The sequence below is a fragment of the Petromyzon marinus genome, chromosome 59 (genome assembly GCF_048934315.1).
Source record: "Petromyzon marinus isolate PM22_M1 ecotype Great Lakes invasive population chromosome 59, UKy_Petmar_22M1.pri1.0, whole genome shotgun sequence".
NCBI lineage: Eukaryota > Metazoa > Chordata > Hyperoartia > Petromyzontiformes > Petromyzontidae > Petromyzon > Petromyzon marinus.
The window spans coordinates 5226265-5253357 of NC_133725.1; the positions used below are offsets into that span (position 1 = coordinate 5226265).

The 27093-nt window shown below is 57.2% G+C and overlaps 1 protein-coding gene across 3 annotated transcripts; it reads right to left on the reverse strand.

The window, feature by feature from the left end:
- Positions 1-5759: 5759 nt before the first annotated feature.
- On the reverse strand, positions 5760-27093 carry LOC116955316 (UDP-N-acetylhexosamine pyrophosphorylase-like protein 1). Of its 3 annotated transcripts, none has more exons than XR_012929826.1 (11): positions 26204-27093; positions 24810-25014; positions 24211-24386; positions 18049-18221; positions 16957-17150; positions 16236-16376; positions 9189-9308; positions 8916-8972; positions 8140-8206; positions 6776-7700; positions 5760-6721 (listed from the first exon to the last, which is right to left on the reverse strand). XR_012929826.1 is itself a non-coding variant. In XM_032976332.2 (10 exons), exons 1-10 carry the CDS (start codon positions 26586-26588, stop codon positions 7638-7640), a joined length of 1581 nt encoding a protein of 526 aa, XP_032832223.2. In that variant the 5' UTR covers positions 26589-27093; the 3' UTR covers positions 5760-7637. The 3 variants fall into 3 exon arrangements, 1 of the variants encoding a protein (XP_032832223.2); XR_012929825.1 differs by having other exon boundaries at positions 5760-6182; positions 6351-7700; XM_032976332.2 differs by having other exon boundaries at positions 5760-7700.

The window sequence follows — 27093 nt, forward strand, 5'->3', positions numbered from 1 at the left end:
CGTTCTCCATCTGGAGGCGCCCCCATTCCGTAACAGACAATCCCAGCAAGGAGTCCTCTCCCCCCTGCTCGATAGGACCCACAGACACAGGGCCCTCGGTGGCGGCAGCAAAAATCGGAACATTTAAAGCGGGGCTGTCATCCGGCGGCTTACAACGCCCCGATCCCCTGAGACAAGCGCAATCTGAGGCGGGTGGCAGGCGAGACAGCGCGTCCACATTTGTGTGTCGAACACCTTTCCGGTATGTGGTTGTGAAATAATAATCCTGAAGGACCTCGAGCCATCGAGACAATTGCCCCGAAGGCTGTTCCACCCGCAAGGCATATTGCAATGCCGCATGGTCTGTACGGACGGTGAAGTGCCGGCCGTACAGATATGGCCGATATTGTTGTATAAAAAACACAATGGCTAACAGCTTCCGACGGGTGACACAGTATCTCTGCTCCGCCGGAGACAAGACCCTACTGCCGTAAGCCAGAACGCGCTCCACACCTCCGACAACCTGTGAGAGCACACCCCCAATACCCGTATTGCTGGCGTCCGTATCGAGCAGGAAAGGTTCGGAAAACTCGGAGTAGCTCAATGGCGGGGCCCCCACGACAGCGTCGCGAAGGGAACGGAAAGCGGTCTCCTCGACCTGGCCCCAGTGAAATTTCACTCCCTTCGCCGTCAGGGCATGTAAAGGTTTAGCAATGGTCGCGAAGTCCGCAACGAACCGCCGGTAATAAGATGCGAACCCAATGAAACTCCTGACCACAGCCACCGAGGTGGGGGTCGGCCAGGAGCTGACACACTGCGTTTTTGCGGGATCGGTGGATATGCCCGATCGGCTGACGATGTGCCCTAAATACCGCATGGATTCTCGGAGCAAGTGGCACTTCTGTGGTTTGAATTTTAAATTTTCAGCGTGCATTTTGAGGAACACGGCGCACAATCTTAGAAGGTGTTCGTCAAACGTCATGCTAAATACAATTACATCGTCCAGATAGATCAGACAAACGTCCCATTGTAAGCCAGCCAAAACCAGTTCCATAAGGTGCTAAAATGTCGCCGGAGCTGAGTGTAATCCCATAGGCAACCGGTTAAATTGAAATAGGCCGTGTGGTGTACGGAATGCAGTCTTTGGTCTAGACTCGTCATCCAATGGAAGTTGCCAGAATCCTGACAAGTCCAATGTTAGTGAAAAATCGTGCCCCTGCTAGAGCATCCAGAGATTCGTCCATTCGGGGGAGTGGATATGCATCGGCCACCGAGATTTTATTTAGGCGACGAAAATCCACACTAAAGCTCAAGGACCCATCGTGCTTTTTCACAAGCACTATGGGTGCCCCCCACGGACTGGTGGAAGGAGATATAATTTCCGCAGCCAACATGTCGTCCACAGCCGTTTTAACATGATCCTTTTCGGCAGGGTTCAACCGAAAGGGATTCTGACGTACCGGGGCATTTGCACCCGTGTCGATGTGGTGTCGCAGCAAATTCGTGCACCCAATATCATATTTCGTGCTTGCTAAAGACGTCAGCGAATTCAATCAAAAGGTTCCGATAATCCGGCACGCTGGGAGTCGGATCGTTCGTTCAGGAATACAGTGCGTCCATCCAACTATCGTCCTCAATGGAACGTGGCCGAGTTGGAGGGTCGGCCCCCACATGTCCCATAACCGTTTCTTCTACGGGTACCGGCGTCGCGTGTGCAAGCACGGTCCCTTGGGGAACCACAGCCGTCTGTACCCCGACCTTAAGGACCATGATGAATGGGTCATCGCTCCCCTTCACAATCGTTTGAGCGGCCACCAAATCCAGCCCGTTTTCCCCAGCCTTTGAGGACCCTAACAGCACACCGTGGTCCGAAATACCCGGCGCGAAAGGTCGACGCAAACGAAGAGGTACGAGCATTTGCGCGCCCGGTGGCACACGCACAGTACGAGTGACCAATGCCTGTATCGTCGCACAGGCCGTCCTTGAGGTGACGGGGGAAGGCAGGAACATTATACGTCGGCCCAAAGGGAGCTCAATGCATCCCTGGTCAATCAATGTTTTAATCAGCATTTTGGCCAAAAAGTCTGTCCCCAACAAGCATGGAACCGCCAGCGAGGATGAAACTAATATTGGCCCAGATAATTTGATATCCCCAAATTTGTGCTCGGATCTGGCCTATGATACCCAACGAACCCCCGTTTGCTGCGTAGCATGGAACGTCGACCGGCAACAAGGGGCGGCTCTGAACGGGGAGGATATGAATCAAATCCGACACAATCGTTACCGATGCCCCCGTATCGACAAGGACGCGCACCTCAACCCCATCGATGCGACCCGTAACAACGGACGAACCCGCCGACGCAGCAACAACTCGGTGAGCCAATTCAGACCACTGGCCCGGCCTGAGCGCCCTCTCGACCCCACCGCAGCCCGACGAACCGCCGGCCACGAGATCCGTAGATCAAAGCGCGTGAGATAGTGACAGATGTGTGCACAGGCCGAGCATGTGGGGTGCCGTGACTTGCCGGAGTTTGATGTGACGAGAGGTGCTCGTATGTTCCTTGCTGCCCGCAAGGAACATATGTCCCCGTCGTCCGATGCGAGGACAACGATCTGCAGTTCCTGAGCCAGCGCCAGATGTTTTTCTGTAACCATCGCGTCCACCCCCTCGCAGTCCATGCACGGGAAAGCCGCTTTTGCAAGGGCCAGGAGAGCCGTGCGGTACGCAAGCGGCGACTCTTTCTGGCCCCTGCGCCGCTCGTGAAACAGTTGGCGACAGTTCGATGGCGGCCCGTAGACAGTGGCGAGGAGTTGGAGCGCCGAATGCAGTGTAGCGCGCGCCGAATTGGGGGACGTGATGAGGGTGCCGACAGCGTCATCATCCAACGTGGCCGGCAAGGCACGCAGCGCCTCGTTGTCCGTCCACACGGACATCTCTTGATGGGCGAGGAAGCGACACTCAAAGCCCCCCCAGTCGCCTCCGTCGGACGCAAATTCTTTCAACACAGGCAAGCGTTGTTGGAATGATGGCTCCGTTTCCAACAGCCGCTGCCCGTTGTTCCCGCCGTTTTCGTCATCACTGGAGGGAATGGCGGTCCCCATCGGCGGTCGCACAGTTGATGAAGCGGCGTCTCGTGATTGGAGTCGTCCGATTGGTCCTGGCGGCGAACGTCCAATGGTGATGACGTCACGGCCGGTGATTGGCCCCCGCTGTCCACGTGGTGCTCTGGCCCTCCAATCTCCGTAGTAGACACCACATGGCAGCAGATCCAAATTCTGGCGGCTGTGTGCTAGCGGGAACGGCCGTTGACCGGCGTTCTTCGCCATGCTGCATCGGCACCCCCAGCCCCGCGTGGTTAATTTCTTCCTGCGTGGATGCCGCGGCGTACAGCAGCTCGGCCAGACGGGAGTGAGCCGCCCGTAACCCGTCCCCTAACGGCGGCCACCCCTCCAGCTGCGGCGGCTGTTGGGTCGCCTGTGGCATTCCGGGATCGTTGGCCAAGTCCGCTGGCGCTGTCCCAGCTGCCCCAGCGGAGTCGTCTTCCTCCCCAGGTTCTTGCGAGCGGTGTGTCCGTCTTGTGTCCATTACAAAGACCACTTCTGACACCAGTTGCAGTGGGTTCACGGGACACGGAGACGGTGGAGTAGAGGCAGCACTGTTTATTCAAGCTTGGCAAGGGTTGCACTGGAAGGGGTAACGGCCCCTTCACCCGTATACACGCTGGGACACCCCCTAGGCTATCTAGCCTAACTCCTGTGCTCCCAGTTCCTCCGCTACAGGCGCTAGAGGAGGCTATCTGATCTGGCCCTGGTCAAGCACAGATCACGGCACCCCACCAACCAGACCGACCCTTAAAAGGGCTCCGGCTCTGAGGCTCTGGGGCCACACCACCGGCTTGCCCTGCCGGCTCTCAAAAGGACAGCGGTCAGGGAAGTGCCAGGGTCTATCTAGCCGGCCTTCCTTCTTCACTGGTTCTTCATTCTTGGCCCCAACACACTGCCACGAGCTCTCTGGCTCCCCACCCTTTATACCCATACACCACTGAGGGGCGGGGCTATAGCGGACGTGGTTGTAGCCACCATGATGTGACTGTGTGTTATCTTCCCGCAACACCCCTACATATGTATGTTGAAATTATTTCGCACTGTACGTAGCGAACCGTGCTAATCGGGAGGTGTGAAAGATGCACCCTTCTGCTTTCACATGTGCTTCTGCGGCCGGTCTTGAACACTCTTCCACTGGAGCTACGCATATATTGGTTCTTTCGGTAAAGTCACGTAAATAGAAAACAGAAAAAAATGGAAATAAAATACAAAATACGATAAAATAAAAATAAATTGAAAGTAATAAAAGCAAAAAATCCACGACGTTTTCGATCGCAACACAAGCGGTCTTCATCAAGGGTGGAGAGATAAGTGGGGGCAAGCCTCCAAATGTAGCTGCTTATAAGGGTTCCAGAGGGATGGGAGGGGGGGAATTGCACCTCGCTACACCCATCCACACTGCTGACGGTAGAGGTTGACAAGAAAACACAAATCAAGTCATGACCCAAAGTGGTTGAAGACATCTTTCCAATGATTGCTGGGTTTAAAACCGTCGTCTCGGTTGAAATTGTGTCTGTCTGTAAATATGGATGGCTTCGTGAACGAATCTTTGTTGATAGCCAGTCGGCTTGCAAAGTACCATCGTCTTAAGAGAAATCAATTTCACGTGAGCCAGCCGCATTAAAGTAATGATCAGCTACGGCAGAAGTATTGTTCCTGCCGTGTTTCAAATCTGCCTTGTGCTCACGAACACAGTCTGAGACATGTCGCTTAGTTTCCCCAATGTAACTGTTGCTGCAGACACAGCTTAGTTTGTAGACGCCGGGATATTGCATGTCAGGGATCTTGTCCTTCACAGATGGGATCAGATCACGAATTTTGTGCAGTGTTAAATCGGACCTGGATCTTGTTTGTTCACGATTTTGGAAATATTTTTGGTTATCCCTGCTATGCATGGTAGGGTGATTGGATCTTCAGATGGCTCCTTCCTCACGGTTGGGGTGATGGCTTTGCGGATTGTGTAGTCAGAATATCCATTCGCCTTGAGAGCCTGGTGTACGTGTTTGAGATCACTGGTTAGGTGTTCATGGTCGGAGATACATTGAGCTCAATGGTGTAGTTTTGATGAGGGAATTCTTCTGGGATGGATGGTGGTGGGAATCAGGTTTTAGGGAGGCGTCAGTATGGGTTACTTTCCTGTAGACAGAATGGCTCATTGAGCCATCTGGTCTCTTTTTAATTAAGACATCCAATAAGGGTAGCATGCCATCCTTTTCTACCTCCATGGTGAATTTGATGGCTGGGTGAATGGAATTGATGTGGTTGAGGAATTGTCTCAGAGCCGGTCGGCCATGTGGCCAGATGACAAACGTGTCATCCACGTATCTCTTCCATAAGGGCGGGCGTAGGCTGGATGCCTGGATGGCCTCCGTCTCAAATTTTTCCATGCCAATGTTGGCCACAACCGGAGATAAGGGAGAACCCATTGGACTAACACGCCTCATAGACTCAACACTACCCATAGACTCAACACTGCCCATAGACTCAACACTGCCCATAGACTACACACTACCCATAGACTCAACACCACCCATAGACTCACCACCGCACCTCCGATTAGCACGGTTGGCTACGTACGGTGCGAAAGAAGTTCACCGTACAGTACACACAAGACACCTGTGGTTCCTCCACAATTGTGAGACGTGTTTTGTATGAACGAGGCTGCTCCATACAACTCAGCATCATCACGGCTGTAGTGACTTTTAATTACTTGTAAATATAACATACAAACAAGTTTCCTCTGCACGTATATTCCACCGATTACACCCCCAGGAATGCTTTTTAAATGAGGGCACAAGCGACCTCAAAACTCCACTTTCTCTCCCCACATCCTTCTTAGTGTGCGTAAGTTATTTCGCGCCGTACGTAGCCAACCGTGCTAATCGCATGCCCACGTTTAAAATCTAGATTGAAAACTCACGTCTTTGAAACTGTATTTTGTGTTTAGTTTGTTGTCCTTCCCCTGCACGGTTGGTTACGTACAGTGCGAAAGAAGTTCAACACACAAACGCTGGATGTGCCGCAAGCTCTAAGGTGGGGCCCCCTTGGGGTAGGCAGGAGTCTCCGATCTTGAAGCGTCACAGCGTCCTCACAGCGTCCTCACAGCGTCGTCACAGCGTCGTCACAGCATCGTCACAGCGTCGTCACAGCGTCATCACATGTCACGGCGTCGTCACGGTGTCATCACGGCGTCATCACAGCGTCATCAGCGTGTCACAGCTTTGTCACAGCGACGTCACAGCGTGTCACGGCTTTGTCACAGCGACGTCACAGCGTCGTCACAGCGTGTCACGGCGTCGTCACAGCGTCATCACGGCGTCGTCACAGCGTCATCACGGCGTCGTCACAGCGTCATCACGGCGTCATCAGCGTGTCACAGCTTTGTCAGGGCATCGTCACAGCGTCGTCACAGCGTCGTCACAGCATCGTCACAGCGTGTCACGGCTTTGTCACAGCGACGTCACAGCGTCGTCACGGTTTCATCACAGCGTCATCAGCGTGTCACAGCTTCGTCAGGGCATCGTCACGGCGTCGTCACGGCCTTGTCAGGGCCTCGTCAGGGCGTCGTCGCCTTGCGTGAAGGATTCGCGCCGTGCAGAGTAGCCGCCGGCTTACGTGCCCAGGAATCCCACGTCGCCTCACGTGCCCAGGAATCCCACGTCGCCTCACGTGCCCAGGAATCCCACATCGCCTCACGTGCCCAGGAATCCCACGTCGCCTCACGCGATGGGCACCTCCCTCTCGCCCCGGCAAGCTGGCCGTGCACTTTTCTCGTCAAGCGGCGTAAACCGTCGTCACGCGAACTCCGCGTCAGCCTCGCGGCGGCGGCGGTGGCGGCTTTTGGCAGTCACCGCATCGTCACGCAGCGCTTTCGGATGCACTTCGACGGCCGTCTGGAACCCTCCTCCCTCCAATATTAGAAAGCCACCAGAGCTATGCACATTTCAATCTAGATTGAAAACTCATTTATTTAAAACCGCTTTGTGTTCAGTTTGTTGTCCTTTCCCCCCCCGCCCGCACCTCCCGTTAGGACGGTTAGCTACGTACGGTGCGAAAGATGTTCAAACATGCATTCGAGAACCTGGTTTGATCGCACGTAGCTGGGTAGGTAGATTCCAACCCAGCGGTCTCAGCTCCGATGGCTCAATGCATCTCTTAACATGGCCGTCATGGACCCTCGGAGACACCCAGACTCAGGGCTTGATGCCAGGATCTCAGTAGCGCTAGGACAGCGTCGCTGACACGGCCATTGCGAACCCAAGATGCCACTAAAAGTCGCCTCTTATATCGATGAGGCGAGATTACGCCGAAAACCCCTTCTTCCTTTACAATCAAGAGTGAATAGAAATGTGCGGAGGCACACGATTGAAAAAAATCTGTGCAAGTGTCTCTCTTGTTCAAGAATTCCTCGCTTCATTTTCTCAAGATGTGAAATCCAGGGTGGGGTGGGTGGGGTGGGGGGGGGGTGGTGGTGAGGTTTGAAGCTTTTCTGCGTTTGGCAGCCCGGCGCGTGACAACGCGCGAAGGCCGGAGGCTGCCGCGGATTTCCGAGGTCAGGGGTCGCCGAGGACGAAGGGGGAGCGGAGGATGCGTCCCTTCACGTGCGACTCCAGACCCTGCGCGCAACAACAACACCCAATCACGTTCATCGGTCGCTCGCTCACTCACGAACCGAGATCATCAATGCGTGTACGTGTGTGCGAGTGTGCGACTATGTCTCTGTTGTAGGGGCAGTGGTAGTGTCGCGGTTAGCAACCCTCTCACCACGAAGCCGAGCTGGATTCCCGCTCGTGGCCAACACCGGTGACGATTATCTGAAACCGGTCCTAGGCCTCCCCTAGGTCGACTCGGCCTCAAACGAGTACCTGGTGCTGTGTGTAGTAAACATCGCCGCTATGGAGATAAAGGCGGCCCGGCGTGGTGCTGGTCACCCACCCCCTCGTGTGCCGTGCCGGCCTTAACAGGTTACTACTCGCCAGCAGCACTTGCCCCAACAGTCTGTTGAGGCTATCCGGGGGGGGTCTTTGTATGTATGTATGTGTGTGCAAGCGTCACCTCTCCGCTGTAGGAGATGAGTGGGGAGATCTCACAGATCGTGGGCGTCTCACTCTCCTCCGCGGGGCTGTGTCGCACACACGCAACAGCCACATCACATCAACCACAACAACCACATCCACCACACAACAACAACCACACCACATCCAGCACACAACAACCACACCACATCAACCACACAACAATAACCACACCACATCAACCACACAACAATAACCACACCACATCCACCAAACAACAACCACACCACATCAACCACACAACAACTACACCACATCAACCACACAACAACAACCACACCACATCAACCACACAACAACAACCACACCACATCCAGCACACAACAACAACCACACCACATCAACCACACCACATCCACCACACAACAACAACCACACCACATCTAGCACACAACAGCCACATCAACCTCCCATCAATCACGCAACAACCACACCACATCAACCACACAACAACCGCACAATAACCACATACACCTCATCAACCACACATCGACCATACAACCGCATCGCATCAAGCACATACAACAGGCACACATCCAACCATACAACCTCACAACAACCACGTCGCCACGCGGGGAGACAGTCACACCACACAGCAACCACACTGGGGGGGGGCTGGGGGGGGGGGGGTGGCGTGGGGCACGGGGCCATGCCACGTGGGCAAAGGCAGGGGTGGGGGGTGGGTGGCGGTGCCCCCCCGCCCCCCCGCTCATAGTGGCGTGGTCCCTGGAGATGGTCCCCCCGCAAGTCGCCCACCTGGGGGCATCGTTCCCTTGCTCGTCCACGATCCTTCCACCCGCCCCCTGGATCCACCTGCAACCACGCGGCAACACAGCAGAGCCCTCGCCATCGTCAGCCACGCCAGCGTGCCGTGACCCTCCTGTGACTACAGGTACACGCGGCCGGCTAATACAACGCCAGGCCAGTGTAACGCGAGTCTCCTGTGACTACACACATACGGCGCGAGCGGTGCGTGAACGCGGTGTGAGCGCTGTAGTGAGCGCTGCAGTGAGCGCGGCCGCTCCGCACCGGTAGTGCAGAGCCATCTGGTGGCGCCGCGAGGAGCTGGGGCAGTCGACGCCGGCGGAGTCCGAGTTCTTGAGCGGGGAGAACTCGTCCTCGCGGCGAACCTCAAACTGCACGAACTTCCTGCAGCGTAAACAACAACAACACCGCCGTCGTAAACAACATCAGTGAAAGAACACCAGCGTAAATAACATAAGCGTAAACATCATCGGCGTAAACAACACCACCAGGGTAAACAACAACACGACCAGGGTAAACAACACCATTATAAACAACACTAGGGTAAACAATACCACCAGCGTATACACCAGGGTAAACAACAATTACCACCAGCGTAAACACCACCAGCATAAATAACACCACCAGCAGCGTAAACAACAACATAGTTACACTTAACGTGTGAACCTCCAACTGAAACAAATTGCTCTAAAGACTTTTCTAGATTTGAAGCTTTCGTGACTGCAAGGGTCCATACTCTGTGGTTCTATTCGATAAAGTCACGTAGGTAAAAAATAAACAAAAATCACGACATTTCGCCCAAAACACAAGTGGCCTTCATCAGGTGAAGGGACCAACCTGTCCAGAGGACAGCGTTGGAGTGAAAAGAGTCAAGCGCAGGTCACCTCCTTTAAGCTACGTGACTTTACCGAAGAGAACCAAAGAGTATGCTCTAAAGACAACACACAGACTGTGACTAGTCACCCTCCCTGTATTATTAGCTGTGACTGGTCGTGACCGACCGTGACCGGCCGTGACCGACCGTGGCTGGCTGTGACTGGTACTGGTCGTGGCCGGTCGTAATTGGCCGTGGCTGGCCGTGACCGACCGTGACTGGCTGTGACTGGTCGTGATCGACCGTGGCTGGCTGTGACTGGTCGTGACCGACCGTGGCTGGCTATGACTGGCTGTGACTGGTCGTGACCGACCGTGGCTGGCTATGACTGGTCGTGGCTGGCCGTGACTGGTACTGGTCGTGGCCGGCCGTAATTGGCCGTGGCTAGCTGTGACTGGTTGTGGTTGGCTGTGACTGGTTGTGGCTGGCCGTGACTGGCCGTCACTGGTCGTGACTGGCCGTGGCTGGCCGTGACCGGTCGTGACTGGCCGTAACTGGCCGTGACCGACCGTGACTGGCCGTGGCTGGCCGTGACCGGCCGTGACTGGTCGTGGCTGGCCGTAATTGGCTGTGGCTGGCTGCGACTGGTTGTGGTTGGCTGTGACTGGTTATGGCTGGCCGTGACTGGCCGTGACTGGCTGTGAATGGCCGTGACTGGCCGTGACTGGCTGTGACTGGTCGTGACTGGTTGTGGCCGGCCGTAATTGGCCGTGGCTGGCTGTGACTGGTTGTGGTTGGCTGTGACTGGCCGTGACCGGCCGTGACTGGTCGTGACCGGCCGTGACTGGCCGTGACTGGCCGTGACTGGTCGTGACTGGCCGTGGCTGGCCGTGGCTGGCCGTAACTGGCCATGGCTGGCCGTGGCTGGCCGTGACTGGCCGTGACTGGCAGTGACTGGCCGTGACTGGCCGTGACTGGCTTTGACTGGTCGTGACCGACCGTGGCTGGCTGTGACTGGTCGTGGCTCGCCGTGACTGGTACTGGTCGTGGCCGGCCGTAATTGGCCGTGGCTGGCTGTGACTGGTTGTGGTTGGCTGTGACTGGCCGTGACTGGCCGTGACCGGCCGTGACTGGTCGTGACCAGCCGTGACCGGCCGTGACTGGCCGTGACTGGTCGTGACTGGCCGTGGCTGGCCGTGGCTGGCCGTAACTGGCCATGGCTGGCCGTGGCTGGCCGTGACTGGCAGTGACTGGCCGTGACTGGCCGTGACTGGCCGTGACTGGCTTTGACTGGTCGTGACCGACCGTGGATGGCTGTGACTGGTCGTGGCTGGCCGTGACTGGTACTGGTCGTGGCCGGCCGTAATTGGCCGTGGCTGGCTGTGACTGGTTGTGGTTGGCTGTGACTGGTTGTGGCTGGCCGTGACTGGCCGTGACTGGCCGTAACTGGTCGTGACTGGCCGTGACTGGCCGTGACTGGCCGTGGCTGGCCGTGACTGGCAGTGACTGGCCGTGACTGGCCGTGACTGGCTTTGACTGGTCGTGACCGACCGTGGCTGGCTGTGACTGGTCGTGGCTGGCCGTGACTGGTACTGGTCGTGGCCGGCCGTAATTGGCCGTGGCTGGCTGTGACTGGTTGTGGTTGGCTGTGACTGGCCGTGACTGGTCGTGACCAGCCGTGACTGGCCGTGACTGGCCGTGACTGGTCGTGACTGGCCGTGGCTGGCCGTGGCTGGCCGTAACTGGCCATGGCTGGCCGTGGCTGGCCGTGACTGGCAGTGACTGGCCGTGACTGGCCGTGACTGGCTTTGACTGGTCGTGACCGACCGTGGCTGGCTGTGACTGGTCGTGGCTGGCCGTGACTGGTACTGGTCGTGGCCGGCCGTAATTGGCCGTGGCTGGCTGTGACTGGTTGTGGTTGGCTGTGACTGGTTGTGGCTGGCCGTGACTGGCCGTGACTGGTCATGACTGGCCGTGACTGGCCGTGACTGGCCGTGACTGGCCGTGGCTGGCCGTGGCTGGCCGTAACTGGCCATGGCTGGCCGTGGCTGGCCGTGACTGGCCGTGACTGGCAGTGACTGGCCGTGACTGGCCGTGACTGGCTTTGACTGGTCGTGACCGACCGTGGCTGGCTGTGACTGGTCGTGGCTGGCCGTGACTAGTACTGGTCGTGGCCGGCCGTAATTGGCCGTGGCTGGCTGTGACTGGTTGTGGTTGGCTGTGACTGGTCGTGACTGGCCGTGACCGGCCGTGACTGGTCGTGACCAGCCGTGACCGGCCGTGACTGGCCGTGACTGGTCGTGACTGGCCGTGGCTGGCCGTGGCTGGCCGTAACTGGCCATGGCTGGCCGTGGCTGGCCGTGACTGGCAGTGACTGGCCGTGACTGGCCGTGACTGGCCGTGACTGGCTTTGACTGGTCGTGACCGACCGTGGCTGGCTGTGACTGGTCGTGGCTGGCCGTGACTGGTACTGGTCGTGGCCGGCCGTAATTGGCCGTGGCTGGCTGTGACTGGTTGTGGTTGGCTGTGACTGGTTGTGGCTGGCCGTGACTGGCCGTGACTGGCCGTAACTGGTCGTGACTGGCCGTGACTGGCCGTGACTGGCCGTGGCTGGCCGTGACTGGCAGTGACTGGCCGTGACTGGCCGTGACTGGCTTTGACTGGTCGTGACCGACCGTGGCTGGCTGTGACTGGTCGTGGCTGGCCGTGACTGGTACTGGTCGTGGCCGGCCGTAATTGGCCGTGGCTGGCTGTGACTGGTTGTGGTTGGCTGTGACTGGCCGTGACTGGTCGTGACCAGCCGTGACTGGCCGTGACTGGCCGTGACTGGTCGTGACTGGCCGTGGCTGGCCGTGGCTGGCCGTAACTGGCCATGGCTGGCCGTGGCTGGCCGTGACTGGCAGTGACTGGCCGTGACTGGCCGTGACTGGCTTTGACTGGTCGTGACCGACCGTGGCTGGCTGTGACTGGTCGTGGCTGGCCGTGACTGGTACTGGTCGTGGCCGGCCGTAATTGGCCGTGGCTGGCTGTGACTGGTTGTGGTTGGCTGTGACTGGTTGTGGCTGGCCGTGACTGGCCGTGACTGGTCATGACTGGCCGTGACTGGCCGTGACTGGCCGTGACTGGCCGTGGCTGGCCGTGGCTGGCCGTAACTGGCCATGGCTGGCCGTGGCTGGCCGTGACTGGCCGTGACTGGCAGTGACTGGCCGTGACTGGCCGTGACTGGCTTTGACTGGTCGTGACCGACCGTGGCTGGCTGTGACTGGTCGTGGCTGGCCGTGACTAGTACTGGTCGTGGCCGGCCGTAATTGGCCGTGGCTGGCTGTGACTGGTTGTGGTTGGCTGTGACTGGTTGTGGCTGGCCGTGACTGGCCGTGACTGGCCGTAACTGGTCGTGACTGGCCGTGACTGGTCGTGACTTGCCGTGACTGGCTGTGACTGGTCGTGACTGGCCGTAACTGGCCGTGACCGGCCGTGACTGGCCGTGACCGGCCGTGACTGGTCGTAACTGGCCGTGGCTGGCCGTGACCGGCCGTGACGGGCCGTGGCTGGCCGTGGCTGGCCGTGACTGGCCGTGGCTGGCCGTGACCGGCCGTGACTGGTCGTGGCTGGCCGTAATTGGCCGTGGCTGGCTGTGACTGGTTGTGGTTGGCTGTGACTGGTTGTGGCTGGCAGTGACTGGCCGTGACTGGCTGTGACTGGTCGTGACTGGTTGTGGCCGGCCGTAATTGGCCGTGGCTGGCTGTGACTGGTTGTGGTTGGCTGTGACTGGCCGTGACCGGCCGTGACTGGTCGTGACCGGCCGTGACTGGCCGTGACTGGCCGTGACTGGTCGTGACTGGCCGTGGCTGGCCGTGGCTGGCCGTAACTGGCCATGGCTGGCCGTGGCTGGCCGTGACTGGCCGTGACTGGCAGTGACTGGCCGTGACTGGCCGTGACTGGCTTTGACTGGTCGTGACCGACCGTGGCTGGCTGTGACTGGTCGTGGCTGGCCGTGACTGGTACTGGTCGTGGCCGGCCGTAATTGGCCGTGGCTGGCTGTGACTGGTTGTGGTTGGCTGTGACTGGTTGTGGCTGGCCGTGACTGGCCGTGACTGGCCGTAACTGGTCGTGACTGGCCGTGACTGGCCGTGACTGGCCGTGACTGGCCGTGGCTGGCCGTGACTGGCAGTGACTGGCCGTGACTGGCCGTGACTGGCTTTGACTGGTCGTGACCGACCGTGGCTGGCTGTGACTGGTCGTGGCTGGCCGTGACTGGTACTGGTCGTGGCCGGCCGTAATTGGCCGTGGCTGGCTGTGACTGGTTGTGGTTGGCCGTGACTGGCCGTGACCGGCCGTGACTGGTCGTGACCAGCCGTGACCGGCCGTGACTGGCCGTGACTGGTCGTGACTGGCCGTGGCTGGCCGTGGCTGGCCGTAACTGGCCATGGCTGGCCGTGGCTGGCCGTGACTGGCAGTGACTGGCCGTGACTGGCCGTGACTGGCCGTGACTGGCTTTGACTGGTCGTGACCGACCGTGGCTGGCTGTGACTGGTCGTGGCTGGCCGTGACTGGTACTGGTCGTGGCCGGCCGTAATTGGCCGTGGCTGGCTGTGACTGGTTGTGGTTGGCTGTGACTGGTTGTGGCTGGCCGTGACTGGCCGTGACTGGCCGTAACTGGTCGTGACTGGCCGTGACTGGCCGTGACTGGCCGTGACTGGCCGTGGCTGGCCGTGACTGGCAGTGACTGGCCGTGACTGGCCGTGACTGGCTTTGACTGGTCGTGACCGACCGTGGCTGGCTGTGACTGGTCGTGGCTGGCCGTGACTGGTACTGGTCGTGGCCGGCCGTAATTGGCCGTGGCTGGCTGTGACTGGTTGTGGTTGGCTGTGACTGGCCGTGACTGGCCGTGACCGGCCGTGACTGGTCGTGACCAGCCGTGACTGGCCGTGACTGGCCGTGACTGGTCGTGACTGGCCGTGGCTGGCCGTGGCTGGCCGTAACTGGCCATGGCTGGCCGTGGCTGGCCGTGACTGGCAGTGACTGGCCGTGACTGGCCGTGACTGGCTTTGACTGGTCGTGACCGACCGTGGCTGGCTGTGACTGGTCGTGGCTGGCCGTGACTGGTACTGGTCGTGGCCGGCCGTAATTGGCCGTGGCTGGCTGTGACTGGTTGTGGTTGGCTGTGACTGGTTGTGGCTGGCCGTGACTGGCCGTGACTGGTCATGACTGGCCGTGACTGGCCGTGACTGGCCGTGACTGGCCGTGGCTGGCCGTGGCTGGCCGTAACTGGCCATGGCTGGCCGTGGCTGGCCGTGACTGGCCGTGACTGGCAGTGACTGGCCGTGACTGGCCGTGACTGGCTTTGACTGGTCGTGACCGACCGTGGCTGGCTGTGACTGGTCGTGGCTGGCCGTGACTAGTACTGGTCGTGGCCGGCCGTAATTGGCCGTGGCTGGCTGTGACTGGTTGTGGTTGGCTGTGACTGGTTGTGGCTGGCCATGACTGGCCGTGACTGGCCGTAACTGGTCGTGACTGGCCGTGACTGGTCGTGACTTGCCGTGACTGGCTGTGACTGGTCGTGACTGGCCGTAACTGGCCGTGACCGGCCGTGACTGGCCGTGACCGGCCGTGACTGGTCGTAACTGGCCGTGGCTGGCCGTGACCGGCCGTGACGGGCCGTGGCTGGCCGTGGCTGGCCGTGACTGGCCGTGGCTGGCCGTGACCGGCCGTGACTGGTCGTGGCTGGCCGTAATTGGCCGTGGCTGGCTGTGACTGGTTGTGGTTGGCTGTGACTGGTTGTGGCTGGCAGTGACTGGCCGTGACTGGCTGTGACTGGTCGTGACTGTCGTGGCCGGCTGTAATTGGCCGTGGCTGGCTGTGACTGGTTGTGGTTGGCTGTGACTGGTTGTGGCTGGCCGTGACTGGCCGTGACTGGCCGTGACCGGCCGTGACTGGCCGTGACCGGCCGTGACTGGCCGTGACTGGTTGTGGCTGGCCGTGACTGGTCGTGACAGGTCGTGACTGGCCGTGACTGGTCGTGACTGGCCGTGACTGGCCGTGACTGGTCGTGGCTGGCCGTAATTGGCCGTGGCTGGCTGTGACTGGTTGTGGTTGGCTGTGACTGGTTGTGCCTGGCCGTGACTGGCCGAGACCAGCCGTGACCGGCCGTGACCGGCTGTGACCGGCCGTGACTGGCCGTGACTGGTCGTGGCTGGCCGTGACTGGCCGTGGCTGGCCGTGACCGGCCGTGACTGGCCGTGACTGACCGTGACTGGCTGTGACTGGTCGTGACTGGCTGTAGCTGGCCGTGGCTGGCTGTGACTAGCCGTGACCGGCCGTGACTGGCTGTGACCGACCGTGGCTGGCTGACTGGTCGTGGTTGGCCGTGACTGGTACTGGTCGTGGCCGGCCGTAATTGGCCGTGGCTGGCTGTGACTGGTTGTGGTTGGCTGTGACTGGCCGTGACCGGGCGTGACCGGCCGTGACCGGCCGTGACCGGCCGTGCCGTCTCGTACTTTGCAAAGGGGAAGACGTCGAACACGAACTTCTCCATCTTGATGCCGTTTGGTTTCGTGGGCTCCACCCGGTTCCCGCTCTCGTCCACGTGCGCAATCTTCTTGTGGGCCACGTGGAACGGTAGCTGGGGCTCGAACTCCCTGCACGAGGGGGGACACACGGGGAGAGTCACGGGGGGTGGGGGGACACAAGGGGGGAGTCACGGGGGGTGGGGGGACACAAGGGGGGAGTCACGGGGAGACGCACAGGGGGAGACGCACGGTGGGGGGGGGGGGCACACACAGGGAGACACGGGGGGGGGGGGGGCGACACACAGTGGGGAGACACGGACACACACACACGGGGAGACACAGAGGGAGAGGGGACACGGCGGGAGTCACGGAAGGAATCACAAGGGGAATCATGGGGGGGGGGCGGGAGTTGCAGGGGGAGTCACGGGCAGACAGCGCGACAGCGAAACAAGCGGACGTACGGTGAGAGCGATTTGACTGCTGCGGCAGTGACTGCGGATTGCTGACGGCGCCAATCGGCGACCGCCAAAGACAGCCGTGGTCAAGTTGAAGACGGAGCGGCATCAACGAGGGGCGGCCACGCGGCTCCGGCGGCCACGAAATCGGACCGCCGTGGAGGCGCCAGATTGGATCGCTACGTCGCCATGGGGCGAGGCTTTCATCCAGCGGAGGCCGAACCGCGCCCTCGGCGGCGACGGACGCAAGGCACCTGACGACGAGCTTGAGGAAGTCGAGGGTGAAGTGGTGGACGCAGATGTTGCCCGCGCGGAGGCGCAGCCTGCCGGAGTGGTCGCGCTCGCGGGCCTGCTCGGCGCCCAGCTCGGTGTACTCCACCACGCGGGCGCGGCCGCCCGACAGGCACAGCACGCCCACCGCCTCGTCGGGGGACTGCTTCTCCACCACCTGCGCCACGCCGCGGCGACAGGTCAAAGGTAAAGGATCCCCCCCCCCCCCGCCGCCTCCACCACCTCCTCCCCCGCGTGTCTCCGCGCATCCCCCGTGTCTCCTCGTGTTCCGCGTGGTTCCATTTATCCGCGTGTCACTTCCCGCGTGTCTCCGCGTCTTCCCTTTGACTCCCCCCGCGTGTCTCCGTGCATCCCCCGTGTCTCCCCCGTGGTTCCATTTGTCCGTGTGTCACCCCCCCGTGTCTAGAATGGGCACCGCAGTGGCGAGATGTTGTCTCCCTCGCCTGATATGCAAGAGGTCGTGGGTTCGATCCCAATCCTGACCCTGTCGTATATTTGGAGTTTGCGTTTCTCTCTCCCCGTGGTCGCGAGGATTTTTCTCCAGGTCCTCAGTTTTTCCCTCCACATTTAGAATCAACATCGCGTATTTGGATGCTGCTAGAAGTTTCCACACGATGATAATAAGCTACTTGGTTGAGCTATCATTTGTGTTAGCCAGCTTTACAGGTCAGTGGGGCCTTAACCTGGAAAAATAAATACAAATATTAACAAATATTTCGTCAAAAATCTAAAATCTAATTGTTTAATAAAAATGAATAGTTAAAGATTTTTTTTTAAATGGTCAAAAAAATATATGTATTAAAAATATAAAAAAAACAGTAAAATAAAAAAAGTGAATTTTTTTAATCTCAATTTTTTTTACTTTCAAAAAAATTGTTACAATTTTTTTTAATGTGTTACAAAAATAATAAAAAATTATAAATGTACGTTTTTTTAAAGAAATATACAAAAAAAATGTGTTACAAATGCGTTAAGTTTTTTGTTTCGTAAAAAAAATTGTTTAACGGAAAAAATAGTTTAAAAAAACGTGTTAAAAAAAATTATGAGTTCTCCACCTTGGCCCCGCAGTCCGCCCCCTTGCGGACGCAGAAACCCAGGAACAGAGGGTCCCCCACGCGGGCCAGGATGTTGTCCACGCAGTACGCGTGGACGTAGCGCACGCCACGGGCCTCCATGTCGGCCAGCACGCCGCTGTCCCCCAGCGCGCGGTAAAGCCCTCCGTTACCGTCTACACAGCGACAACAATCGCACGGGTCAACCGCGTGGCGACAACAACAACAACAACACAAACAACTACATCCCCCCGGTCACGGCCGGCCACGGCCAGTCACGGCCAGTCACAGCTAATAATACAGGGAGAGTGACTAGTCACAGTCCGTGTGTGTTGTCTTTATAGCAATTTTGTTCAGTTGGAGGTTCACACGTTAGTGTAACTATGTTGTTGTTTACCCTGGTGTTGTTTGTGAAGGTGATGAAGTTTGCTCTGGTGGTACTGTTAACGCTCGCTCGTTCGTTTCTCAGTCCGCCTGTCCTGGTGAGGGTCGCGGCGGCAGCAGCGTGTTGAGCAGTGGCGGTCCACACCTCCCTACTACACTATACACTACACTATACACTACTATACTATACACTACTATACACTACACTATACACTACTATACACTATACACTACTACACTATACACTACTACACTATACACTACTACACTATACTATACACTACTACACTATACTATACACTACTACACTATACTATACACTACTACACTATACACTACTACACTATATACTACTATACACTACACTATACACTACTACACTATATACTACTACACTACACACTACTACACTATACACTACTATACACTATACACTACTATACACTACACTATACACTACTACACTATACACTAGTATACACTACATTACTATACTATACACTACTACACTATACACTACTACACTATACACTACTACACTATATACTACTACACTATACACTACTATACACTACACTATACACTACTATAAACTACACTATACACTATATACTACTACACTATACACTACTATACTATACACTACTACACTATACACTACACTATACACTACTGCACTATATACTACTGGACTATACACTACTACACTATACACTACTACACTATACACTACTTCACTATACACTACTACACTATACACTACTACACTATACACTACTACACTATATACTCCTATACACTACTACACTATATACTACTACACTATTACACTATATACTACTACACTATACACTACTATACACTATATACTACTACACTATACACCACTATACACTACACTATACACTACTACACTATATACTACTACACTATACACTACTACACACTACACTATACACTACTACACTATATACTACTACACTATACACTACTATACACTACACTATACACTACTACACTATACACTATATACTACTACACTATACACTACTATACACTACACTATACACTACACTACTATACACTACTACACTATATAATACTACACTATACACTACTACACTATACACTACTATACACTACTATACACGACACTACTACACTATACACTACTATACACTACACTATACACTACACTACTATACACTACTACACTATATAATACTACACTACTACACTATACACTACTACACTATACACTACTATACACTACTATACACGACACTACTACACTATACACTACTATACACTACACTATACACTACTACACAATACATTACTATACCCTACACACTACTACACTATACACTACTATACAATACACTATACACTACTACACTATACACTACTATACACAACACTGTACACTACACTATACACTACTACACTATACACTACTATACACTACACTGTACACTACACTGTACACTACACACTACTACACACTACTACACTATACACTACTATACACTACACTATACACTACTACACTATAGCAGCGTGTTGAGTAGTGGCGTCCACACCTGCCTTTCCCTGGCGACAGACTCCAGCACTATACTACTATATACTACTACACTATACACTACACTATACACTACTATACACTACCACACTATAGAGTACAATACACTACTGTACATTAATACACTATACACTACACTATACACTACACTATACACTACTATACTACTACATTATACACTACTATACACAGACTCCAGCACTACACTATACACTACTACACTATAATACACTACTACACTATACACTACTATACACTACTACACTATAGAGTACTATACACTACACTACTACACTATACACTACTATACACTACACTATACACTACTACACTATACACTACACTATACACTACTATACACTATAGAGTACTATACACTACACTACTACACTATACACTACTATACACTATTACACTATACACTACACACTACTACACTATAGAGTACTATACACTATAGAGTACTATACACTACTATACACTACACTATACACTACTACACTATACACTACAGAGTACTATACACTACTATACACTACACTACTACACTATACACTACTATACACAACACTATACACTACTACACTATAGAGTACTATACACTACACTATACACTATAGAGTACTATACACAGACTCTAGCTCTTCCTGGGGAGTTCCCAGGCGCTCCCAGGCCAGCCGAGCATCCTCTCGTGTGCCGGTAATTCTGATTCTGCTTTGGCGAGACATCCCCCGGTGTCTCCCCATCTGCCTGTGTGTGTCCCCGTGTCTCCCCATGTCTACCTCCACGTGTGTCCTCGTGTGTCCTCGTGTGTGTCCTCGTGTGTGCCCTCGTGTGTGTCCTCTTGTGTGTCCTCGTGTGTGTCCTCGTGTGTATCCTCGTGTGTGTCCTCGTGTGTGTCCTCGTGTGTGTCCTCGTGTGTGTCCTCGTGTGTGTCCTTGTGTGTGTCCTCGTGTGTGTCCTCGTGTGTGTCCTCGTGTGTCCTTGTGTGTGTCCTCGTGTGTGTCCCTGTGTGTGTGCTCTTGTGTGTCCTCGTGTGTGTCCTCGTGTGTGTCCTCGTGTGTGTCCTCGTGTGTGTCCTCGTGTGTGTCCTGGTGTGTGACTTGTGTGTGTCCTGGTGTGTGTCCCCGTGTCTCCCCATGTCTACCTCCCCGTGTGTCCTCGTGTGTGTCCTCGTGTGTGTCCTTGTGTGTGTCCTCGTGTGTGTCCTCGTGTGTGTCCTCGTGTGTGTCCTCGTGTGTGTCCTTGTGTGTGTCCTCGTGTGTGTCCTTGTGTGTGTCCTTGTGTGTGTCCCCGTGTGTCCTTGTGTGTGTCCTTGTGTGTGTCCTTGTGTGTGTCCTCGTGTGTGTCCTCGTGTGTGTCCTCGTGTGTGTCCTCGTGTGTGTCCTCGTGTGTGTCCTCGTGTGGGTCCTCGTGTGGGTCCTCGTGTGGGTCCTCGTGTGGGTCCCTGTGTGTGTCCTCGTGTGTGTCCTCGTGTGTGTCCTCGTGTGTGTCCTCGTGTGTGTCCTCGTGTGTGTCCTCGTGTGTGTCCTCGTGTGTGTCCTCGTGTGTGTCCTCGTGTGTGTCCTTGTGTGTCCTCGTGTGTGTCCTCGTGTGTGTCCTCGTGTGTGTCCTCGTGTGTGTCCTTGTGTGTGTCCTCGTGTGTGTCCTCGTGTGTGTCCTCGTGTGTCCTCGTGTGTCCTCGTGTGTCCTTGTGTGTGTCCTCGTGTGTGTCCTCGTGTGTGTCCTCGTGTGTGTCCTCGTGTGTGTCCTCGTGTGGGTCCCTGTGTGTGTCCTCTTGTGTGTCCTCGTGTGTGTCCTCGTGTGTGTCCTCGTGTGTGTCCTCGTGTGTGTCCTTGTGTGTCCTCGTGTGTGTCCTCGTGTGTGTCCTCGTGTGTGTCCTTGTGTGTGTGTCCTCGTGTGTGTCCTCGTGTGTGTCCTCGTGTGTCCTCGTGTGTCCTCGTGTGTCCTTGTGTGTGTCCTCGTGTGTGTCCTCGTGTGTGTCCTCGTGTGTGTCCTTGTGTGTGTCCTCGTGTGTGTCCTCGTGTGTGTCCTCGTGTGTGTCCTTGTGTGTGTCCTTGTGTGGGTCCTCGTGTGTGTCCTAGTGTGTATCCTCGTGTGTGTCCTCGTGTGTGTCCTGGTGTGTGTCCCCGTGTCTCCCCATGTCTTCCTCCCCGTGTGTCCTCGTGTGTGACTTGTGTGTGACTATGTGTGTCCTTGTGTGTGTCCTTGTGTGTGTCCTCGTGTGTCCTCGTGTGTCCTCGTGTGTCCTTGTGTGTCCTTGTGTGTGTCCTTGTGTGTGTCCTCGTGTGTGTCCTCGTGTGTGTCCTCGTGTGTGTCCTCGTGTGTGTCCTTGTGTGTGTCCTCGTGTGTGTCCTTGTGTGTGTCCTTGTGTGTGTCCCCGTGTGTCCTTGTGTGTGTCCTTGTGTGTGTCCTTGTGTGTGTCCTCGTGTGTGTCCTCGTGTGTGTCCTCGTGTGTGTCCTCGTGTGTGTCCTCGTGTGTGTCCTCGTGTGGGTCCTCGTGTGGGTCCTCGTGTGGGTCCTCGTGTGGGTCCCTGTGTGTGTCCTCGTGTGTGTCCTCGTGTGTGTCCTCGTGTGTGTCCTCGTGTGTGTCCTCGTGTGTGTCCTCGTGTGTGTCCTCGTGTGTGTCCTCGTGTGTGTCCTTGTGTGTCCTCGTGTGTGTCCTCGTGTGTGTCCTCGTGTGTGTCCTCGTGTGTGTCCTTGTGTGTGTCCTCGTGTGTGTCCTCGTGTGTGTCCTCGTGTGTCCTCGTGTGTCCTCGTGTGTCCTTGTGTGTGTCCTCGTGTGTGTCCTCGTGTGTGTCCTCGTGTGTGTCCTCGTGTGTGTCCTCGTGTGGGTCCCTGTGTGTGTCCTCTTGTGTGTCCTCGTGTGTGTCCTCGTGTGTGTCCTCGTGTGTGTCCTCGTGTGTGTCCTCGTGTGTGTCCTCGTGTGTGTCCTTGTGTGTCCTCGTGTGTGTCCTCGTGTGTGTCCTCGTGTGTGTCCTTGTGTGTGTGTCCTCGTGTGTGTCCTCGTGTGTGTCCTCGTGTGTCCTCGTGTGTCCTCGTGTGTCCTTGTGTGTGTCCTCGTGTGTGTCCTCGTGTGTGTCCTCGTGTGTGTCCTTGTGTGTGTCCTCGTGTGTGTCCTCGTGTGTGTCCTCGTGTGTGTCCTTGTGTGTGTCCTTGTGTGGGTCCTCGTGTGTGTCCTAGTGTGTGTCCTCGTGTGTGTCCTCGTGTGTGTCCTGGTGTGTGTCCCCGTGTCTCCCCATGTCTTCCTCCCCGTGTGTCCTCGTGTGTGACTTGTGTGTGACTATGTGTGTCCTTGTGTGTGTCCTTGTGTGTGTCCTCGTGTGTCCTCGTGTGTCCTCGTGTGTCCTTGTGTGTCCTTGTGTGTGTCCTTGTGTGTGTCCTCGTGTGTGTCCTCGTGTGTGTCCTCGTGTGTGTCCTCGTGTGTCCTCGTGTGTCCTTGTGTGTGTACTTGTGTGTGTACTTGTGTGTGTCCTTGTGTGTGTCCTTGTGTGTGTCCTTGTGTGTGACTTGTGTGTGTCCTGGTGTGTGACTTGTGTGTGTCCTCGTGTGTGACTTGTGTGTGTCCTTGTGTGTGTCCTTGTGTGTGTCCTTGTGTGTGTCCTTGTGTGTCCTTGTGTGTGACTTGTGTGTGACTTGTGTGTGTCCCCGTATCTGCCTCTGTATCTCCCCGTATGTACCCCGTGTCTCCACCGCATGTTGCCGAGTTACCGGGAGCCTTGGGGAGGCGTCCGGACGTCTCTCCCTTGTCTCCCCGCGTCTCTCCCCCGTGTCTCCCCCTTGTCTCTCCCATGTCTCCCGCATCTCTCCCCCGTGTCTCCCCGCGTCTCTCCCCCATGTCTCCCCGCGTCTCCCCGCGTCTCTCCCCCGTGTCTCCCCGCATCTCTCCCCCATGTCTCCCTGCGTCTCTCCCCCGTGTCTCCCCGCGTCTCTCCCCGCGTGTCTCCCCTTGTATCCCCACGTGTCTCCCCGCGTGTCCCCAGTGTCTCTCCGTGTCTGTGCCGCGTCTCCCCGCGTGTCCGCCCCGTGTCTTCCCGCGACTGTGCCGCGTCTCCCCGAGTTACCGGGAGCCCTGGCGAGGCCGTCCCCGCGTCTCCCCGCGTGTCCCCCCGCGTGTCACCCTTGTCCCCCCCCGCGTGTCTCCCCGCGTGTCTCCGCGCGCGTCTCCCCGCGTCTCCGGCCGCGTCTCCCCGAGTTACCGGGAGCCCTGGCGAGGCGTCCCCGCGTCTCCAGGATGACCTTGCCGTCGGGGGTGAGCGCCGGGATCTGTCGCTGCTCAAAGAGGCGAACGTCGTCCTTGCACAGCCCCAGGAAGCCGCGCTCGCGCAGGAACGCCAGCATGGGCTCCCGCGTGTGGCCCGACGTCATGATGTACCTGCCTCAGCAACAACAACAACAACACCTCGAGTCAACAACAACAACAACGACGACGACGACGAATCGCTGGCTCGTGCGGCGCGGCCGCGATCGTTCTCACGGCGCAGGGCGACTTTGTCGCCGCGTCTTTCTGCCACCGCTGCGCTGGACATCCGCGAACAAGAGCCTCACAGCTCATCGGATTTTCTCGAGGATAAACGAAGATTCTGATTACGACTCTGAACCACCCTGGCGTCCCTTTAAAAGACGAAAGGGCCGTTGCCCGAAACGTCGCGGACGCCGGCATTCGTCAGATTCCCCCACAACCAGCTCTCCTTTCCGCACGGCCCCAATGCACCAGGGCAGCCCCCCCCCCCACTATTCCCAACATACCAGGCCAAGGGCTCCCCCCCCCCCACTGCCCTCCCTATTCCCAACGTACCAGGGCAGGGCCCCCCGCTTGCCGTGCCTCTCCTCGGCGAGCCGCTGCAGGCGCAGGATGCGCTGGGCCTGCAGCTGCAGCAGGGGCTTGTGGGAGGGCAGCCCCACATCGTAGAGGCCCTTGGGGTAGGGCACGCCCAGGCGCGTCCCCTGGCCCCCGGCGAGGAGCACGATGGCCACGCGGCCCTCGGCCACCTGCAGCAGCCCTGCAGAGGCGGTGGAACGAGGACCGGGGGGGGAGGGGTGGGGTGTGAGATGTTAGCTACCTCGCCTGGTGTGCGGGAGGTCTCAACTAAACTATTTTTTATTGTGTGTGTGCTGAACTTGCTTCTCGCCCTACGTAGCCAACCGCGCGATTAGCAGGCAAGACCCCGGTGGGCTGTGCAGATTTTTTTCGGAAAGTGACCTGGCCACACGTAATGACAGCTCAACAGAAGTGGCTTATCATCATCATCATGTGGACATGTATAGCAGCGGCCAAATACTCGCAACGCGTGACACGTTTGAGTCTAGATGTGGTAGTCCGTAATATCCTGGTGAGAGTCTGCGATATTTGGGCGCGGCCAAAAGGCGTGCAGGTTAATTCTGAACCGTGAACCTTGGCATTGCTCATGCAGTTAGGCCCCGTGTATGAATTTCAATTGAATAATTTTCAGTGGAGGAGACCTGGGGCCTGCCGCCCGAGCCCGCCGTACCCGAGTCCACTTGATTTGTTTTTGCCACAGGTAAGGCCCACGGAGCTATGCAGCAGCAATTATTTTTTTAGAAGCGATCTGGCTATCAAATGATATCAGGTGGAAATGTATAGCGGACAAATACTCTAAACGCATGGTTTATTGTCAATGTAGAGGGGGGAAACCAGGACCTGGAGAAACCACGTCACCTCACCCCATGTCACACCTCACTCCACGCCCCCTCACCTCACCCCTCCTCACCCCACGTCACCTGACCTATCCCCCCCCCCTCACCCACCCCACATCCTCTCAGCACCCCACGTCCGCTCACCCCTCACTCACCCCTCACTCACTCCACATCACCTCACTCACTCCACATCACCTCACTCACTCCACATCACCTCACCCACCCCACATCACCTGACCTATCTACTCACTCACCTGATCTATCCCACACCCTCACCCACCCCACGTCCCCACACTCACCACCCCACACTCACCCCACAATACCTCACCCCTCCTCACCGCACATCACCTCACCCCACGTCACCTCACCACCCTTCACTCACCCCACATCACCTCACCCACCCACCCCACATCACCTCACCCCTCCTCACCCCACGTCCCCTGACCTATCCACTCACCTCACCACTCACTCACCCCCCCTCACCACTCACCCCCCCTCACCTCCTCCCCCTCACCCCCCCCCCTCACCACCCACCGTGCTCCTCCCAGTCTCGCAGGCTCCCCGGGTCAGACGCGATGCTGCTGCCGCACAGCTCTGCGGGCAGCGGTTCGAGGACTGCCCCGGCCTGCCCGGCCTGCCCGGGCTGCCCGGCCGCCGCCTCGCCGCGGCCTAGCGCCTCGCCGAGCGCGGGCCCCAGGGCCTCCAACTCGGCCTCGCTCAGCTCGCGTGCCAGGGCCTCCCGTTCGGGGCCCGCCAGCGCGTCCCAGAAGGCCAGGGCGTGCCCCTGGGAGCAGCGACTCAGGCGACATCGCAGCGCCTCCAGCCACTGCGGGGACTTCACGAACGGGGGGCAGCCCCCCTCGCCCCGGGGGGGCAGGGCTGCTGCTGCCCCTGCCCCGTGAGCCTCTTGGTCGTCCATCGACGTGCAAAGGGAGGGGGGGGGCAGCTGCAAGGGAAGGCGAGGGAGGGAGTTACGTGTGGCTATGTACGGTGCGAACGAAGTTCAACATGCAGAGTGGGAGGAGGAGGAGAGAGGGGGAGGTCGTGAGAGAGCGGTGGCACCGTACGGGCGGTCGCGATGTGGGGGAGTGCAGCACGAGAGGGGGGGCAGCACGAGAGGGGGCAGCACGAGAATGGGGGGCAGCAGCACGAGAATGGGGGGCAGCACGAGAGAGGGAGAAGTAGCACGAGAATGGGGGGCAGCAGCACGAGAGAGAGGGGGGGCAGCAGCACGAGAATGGGGGGCAGCAGCACGAGAATGGGGGGCAGCAGCACGAGAATGGGGGCAGCAGCACGAGAATGGGGGGCAGCACGAGAGAGAATGGGAGGCAGCACGAGAGAGAATGGGGGGCAGCAGCACGAGAGGGGAGCTCCAATCGCCAACTGCTCTCCCAATGGGGACCAGGAAGTGTCGCGCGGAACCG

Excerpts from the sequence above, each read along its gene's own strand:
- LOC116955316 (XM_032976332.2), bottom strand. The coding sequence starts at position 26,588 with ATGGACGACCAAGAGGCTCACGGGGCAGGGGCAGCAGCAGCCCTGCCC. Across the intron at positions 8,207-8,915 it reads CAAGGGAACGATGCCCCCAG|CCCCGCGGAGGAGAGTGAGA; the intron begins GTGGGCGACTTG and ends TGTGCGACACAG. Across the intron at positions 7,701-8,139 it reads TCATCTCCTACAGCGGAGAG|GGTCTGGAGTCGCACGTGAA; the intron begins GTGACGCTTGCA and ends TGTTGCGCGCAG.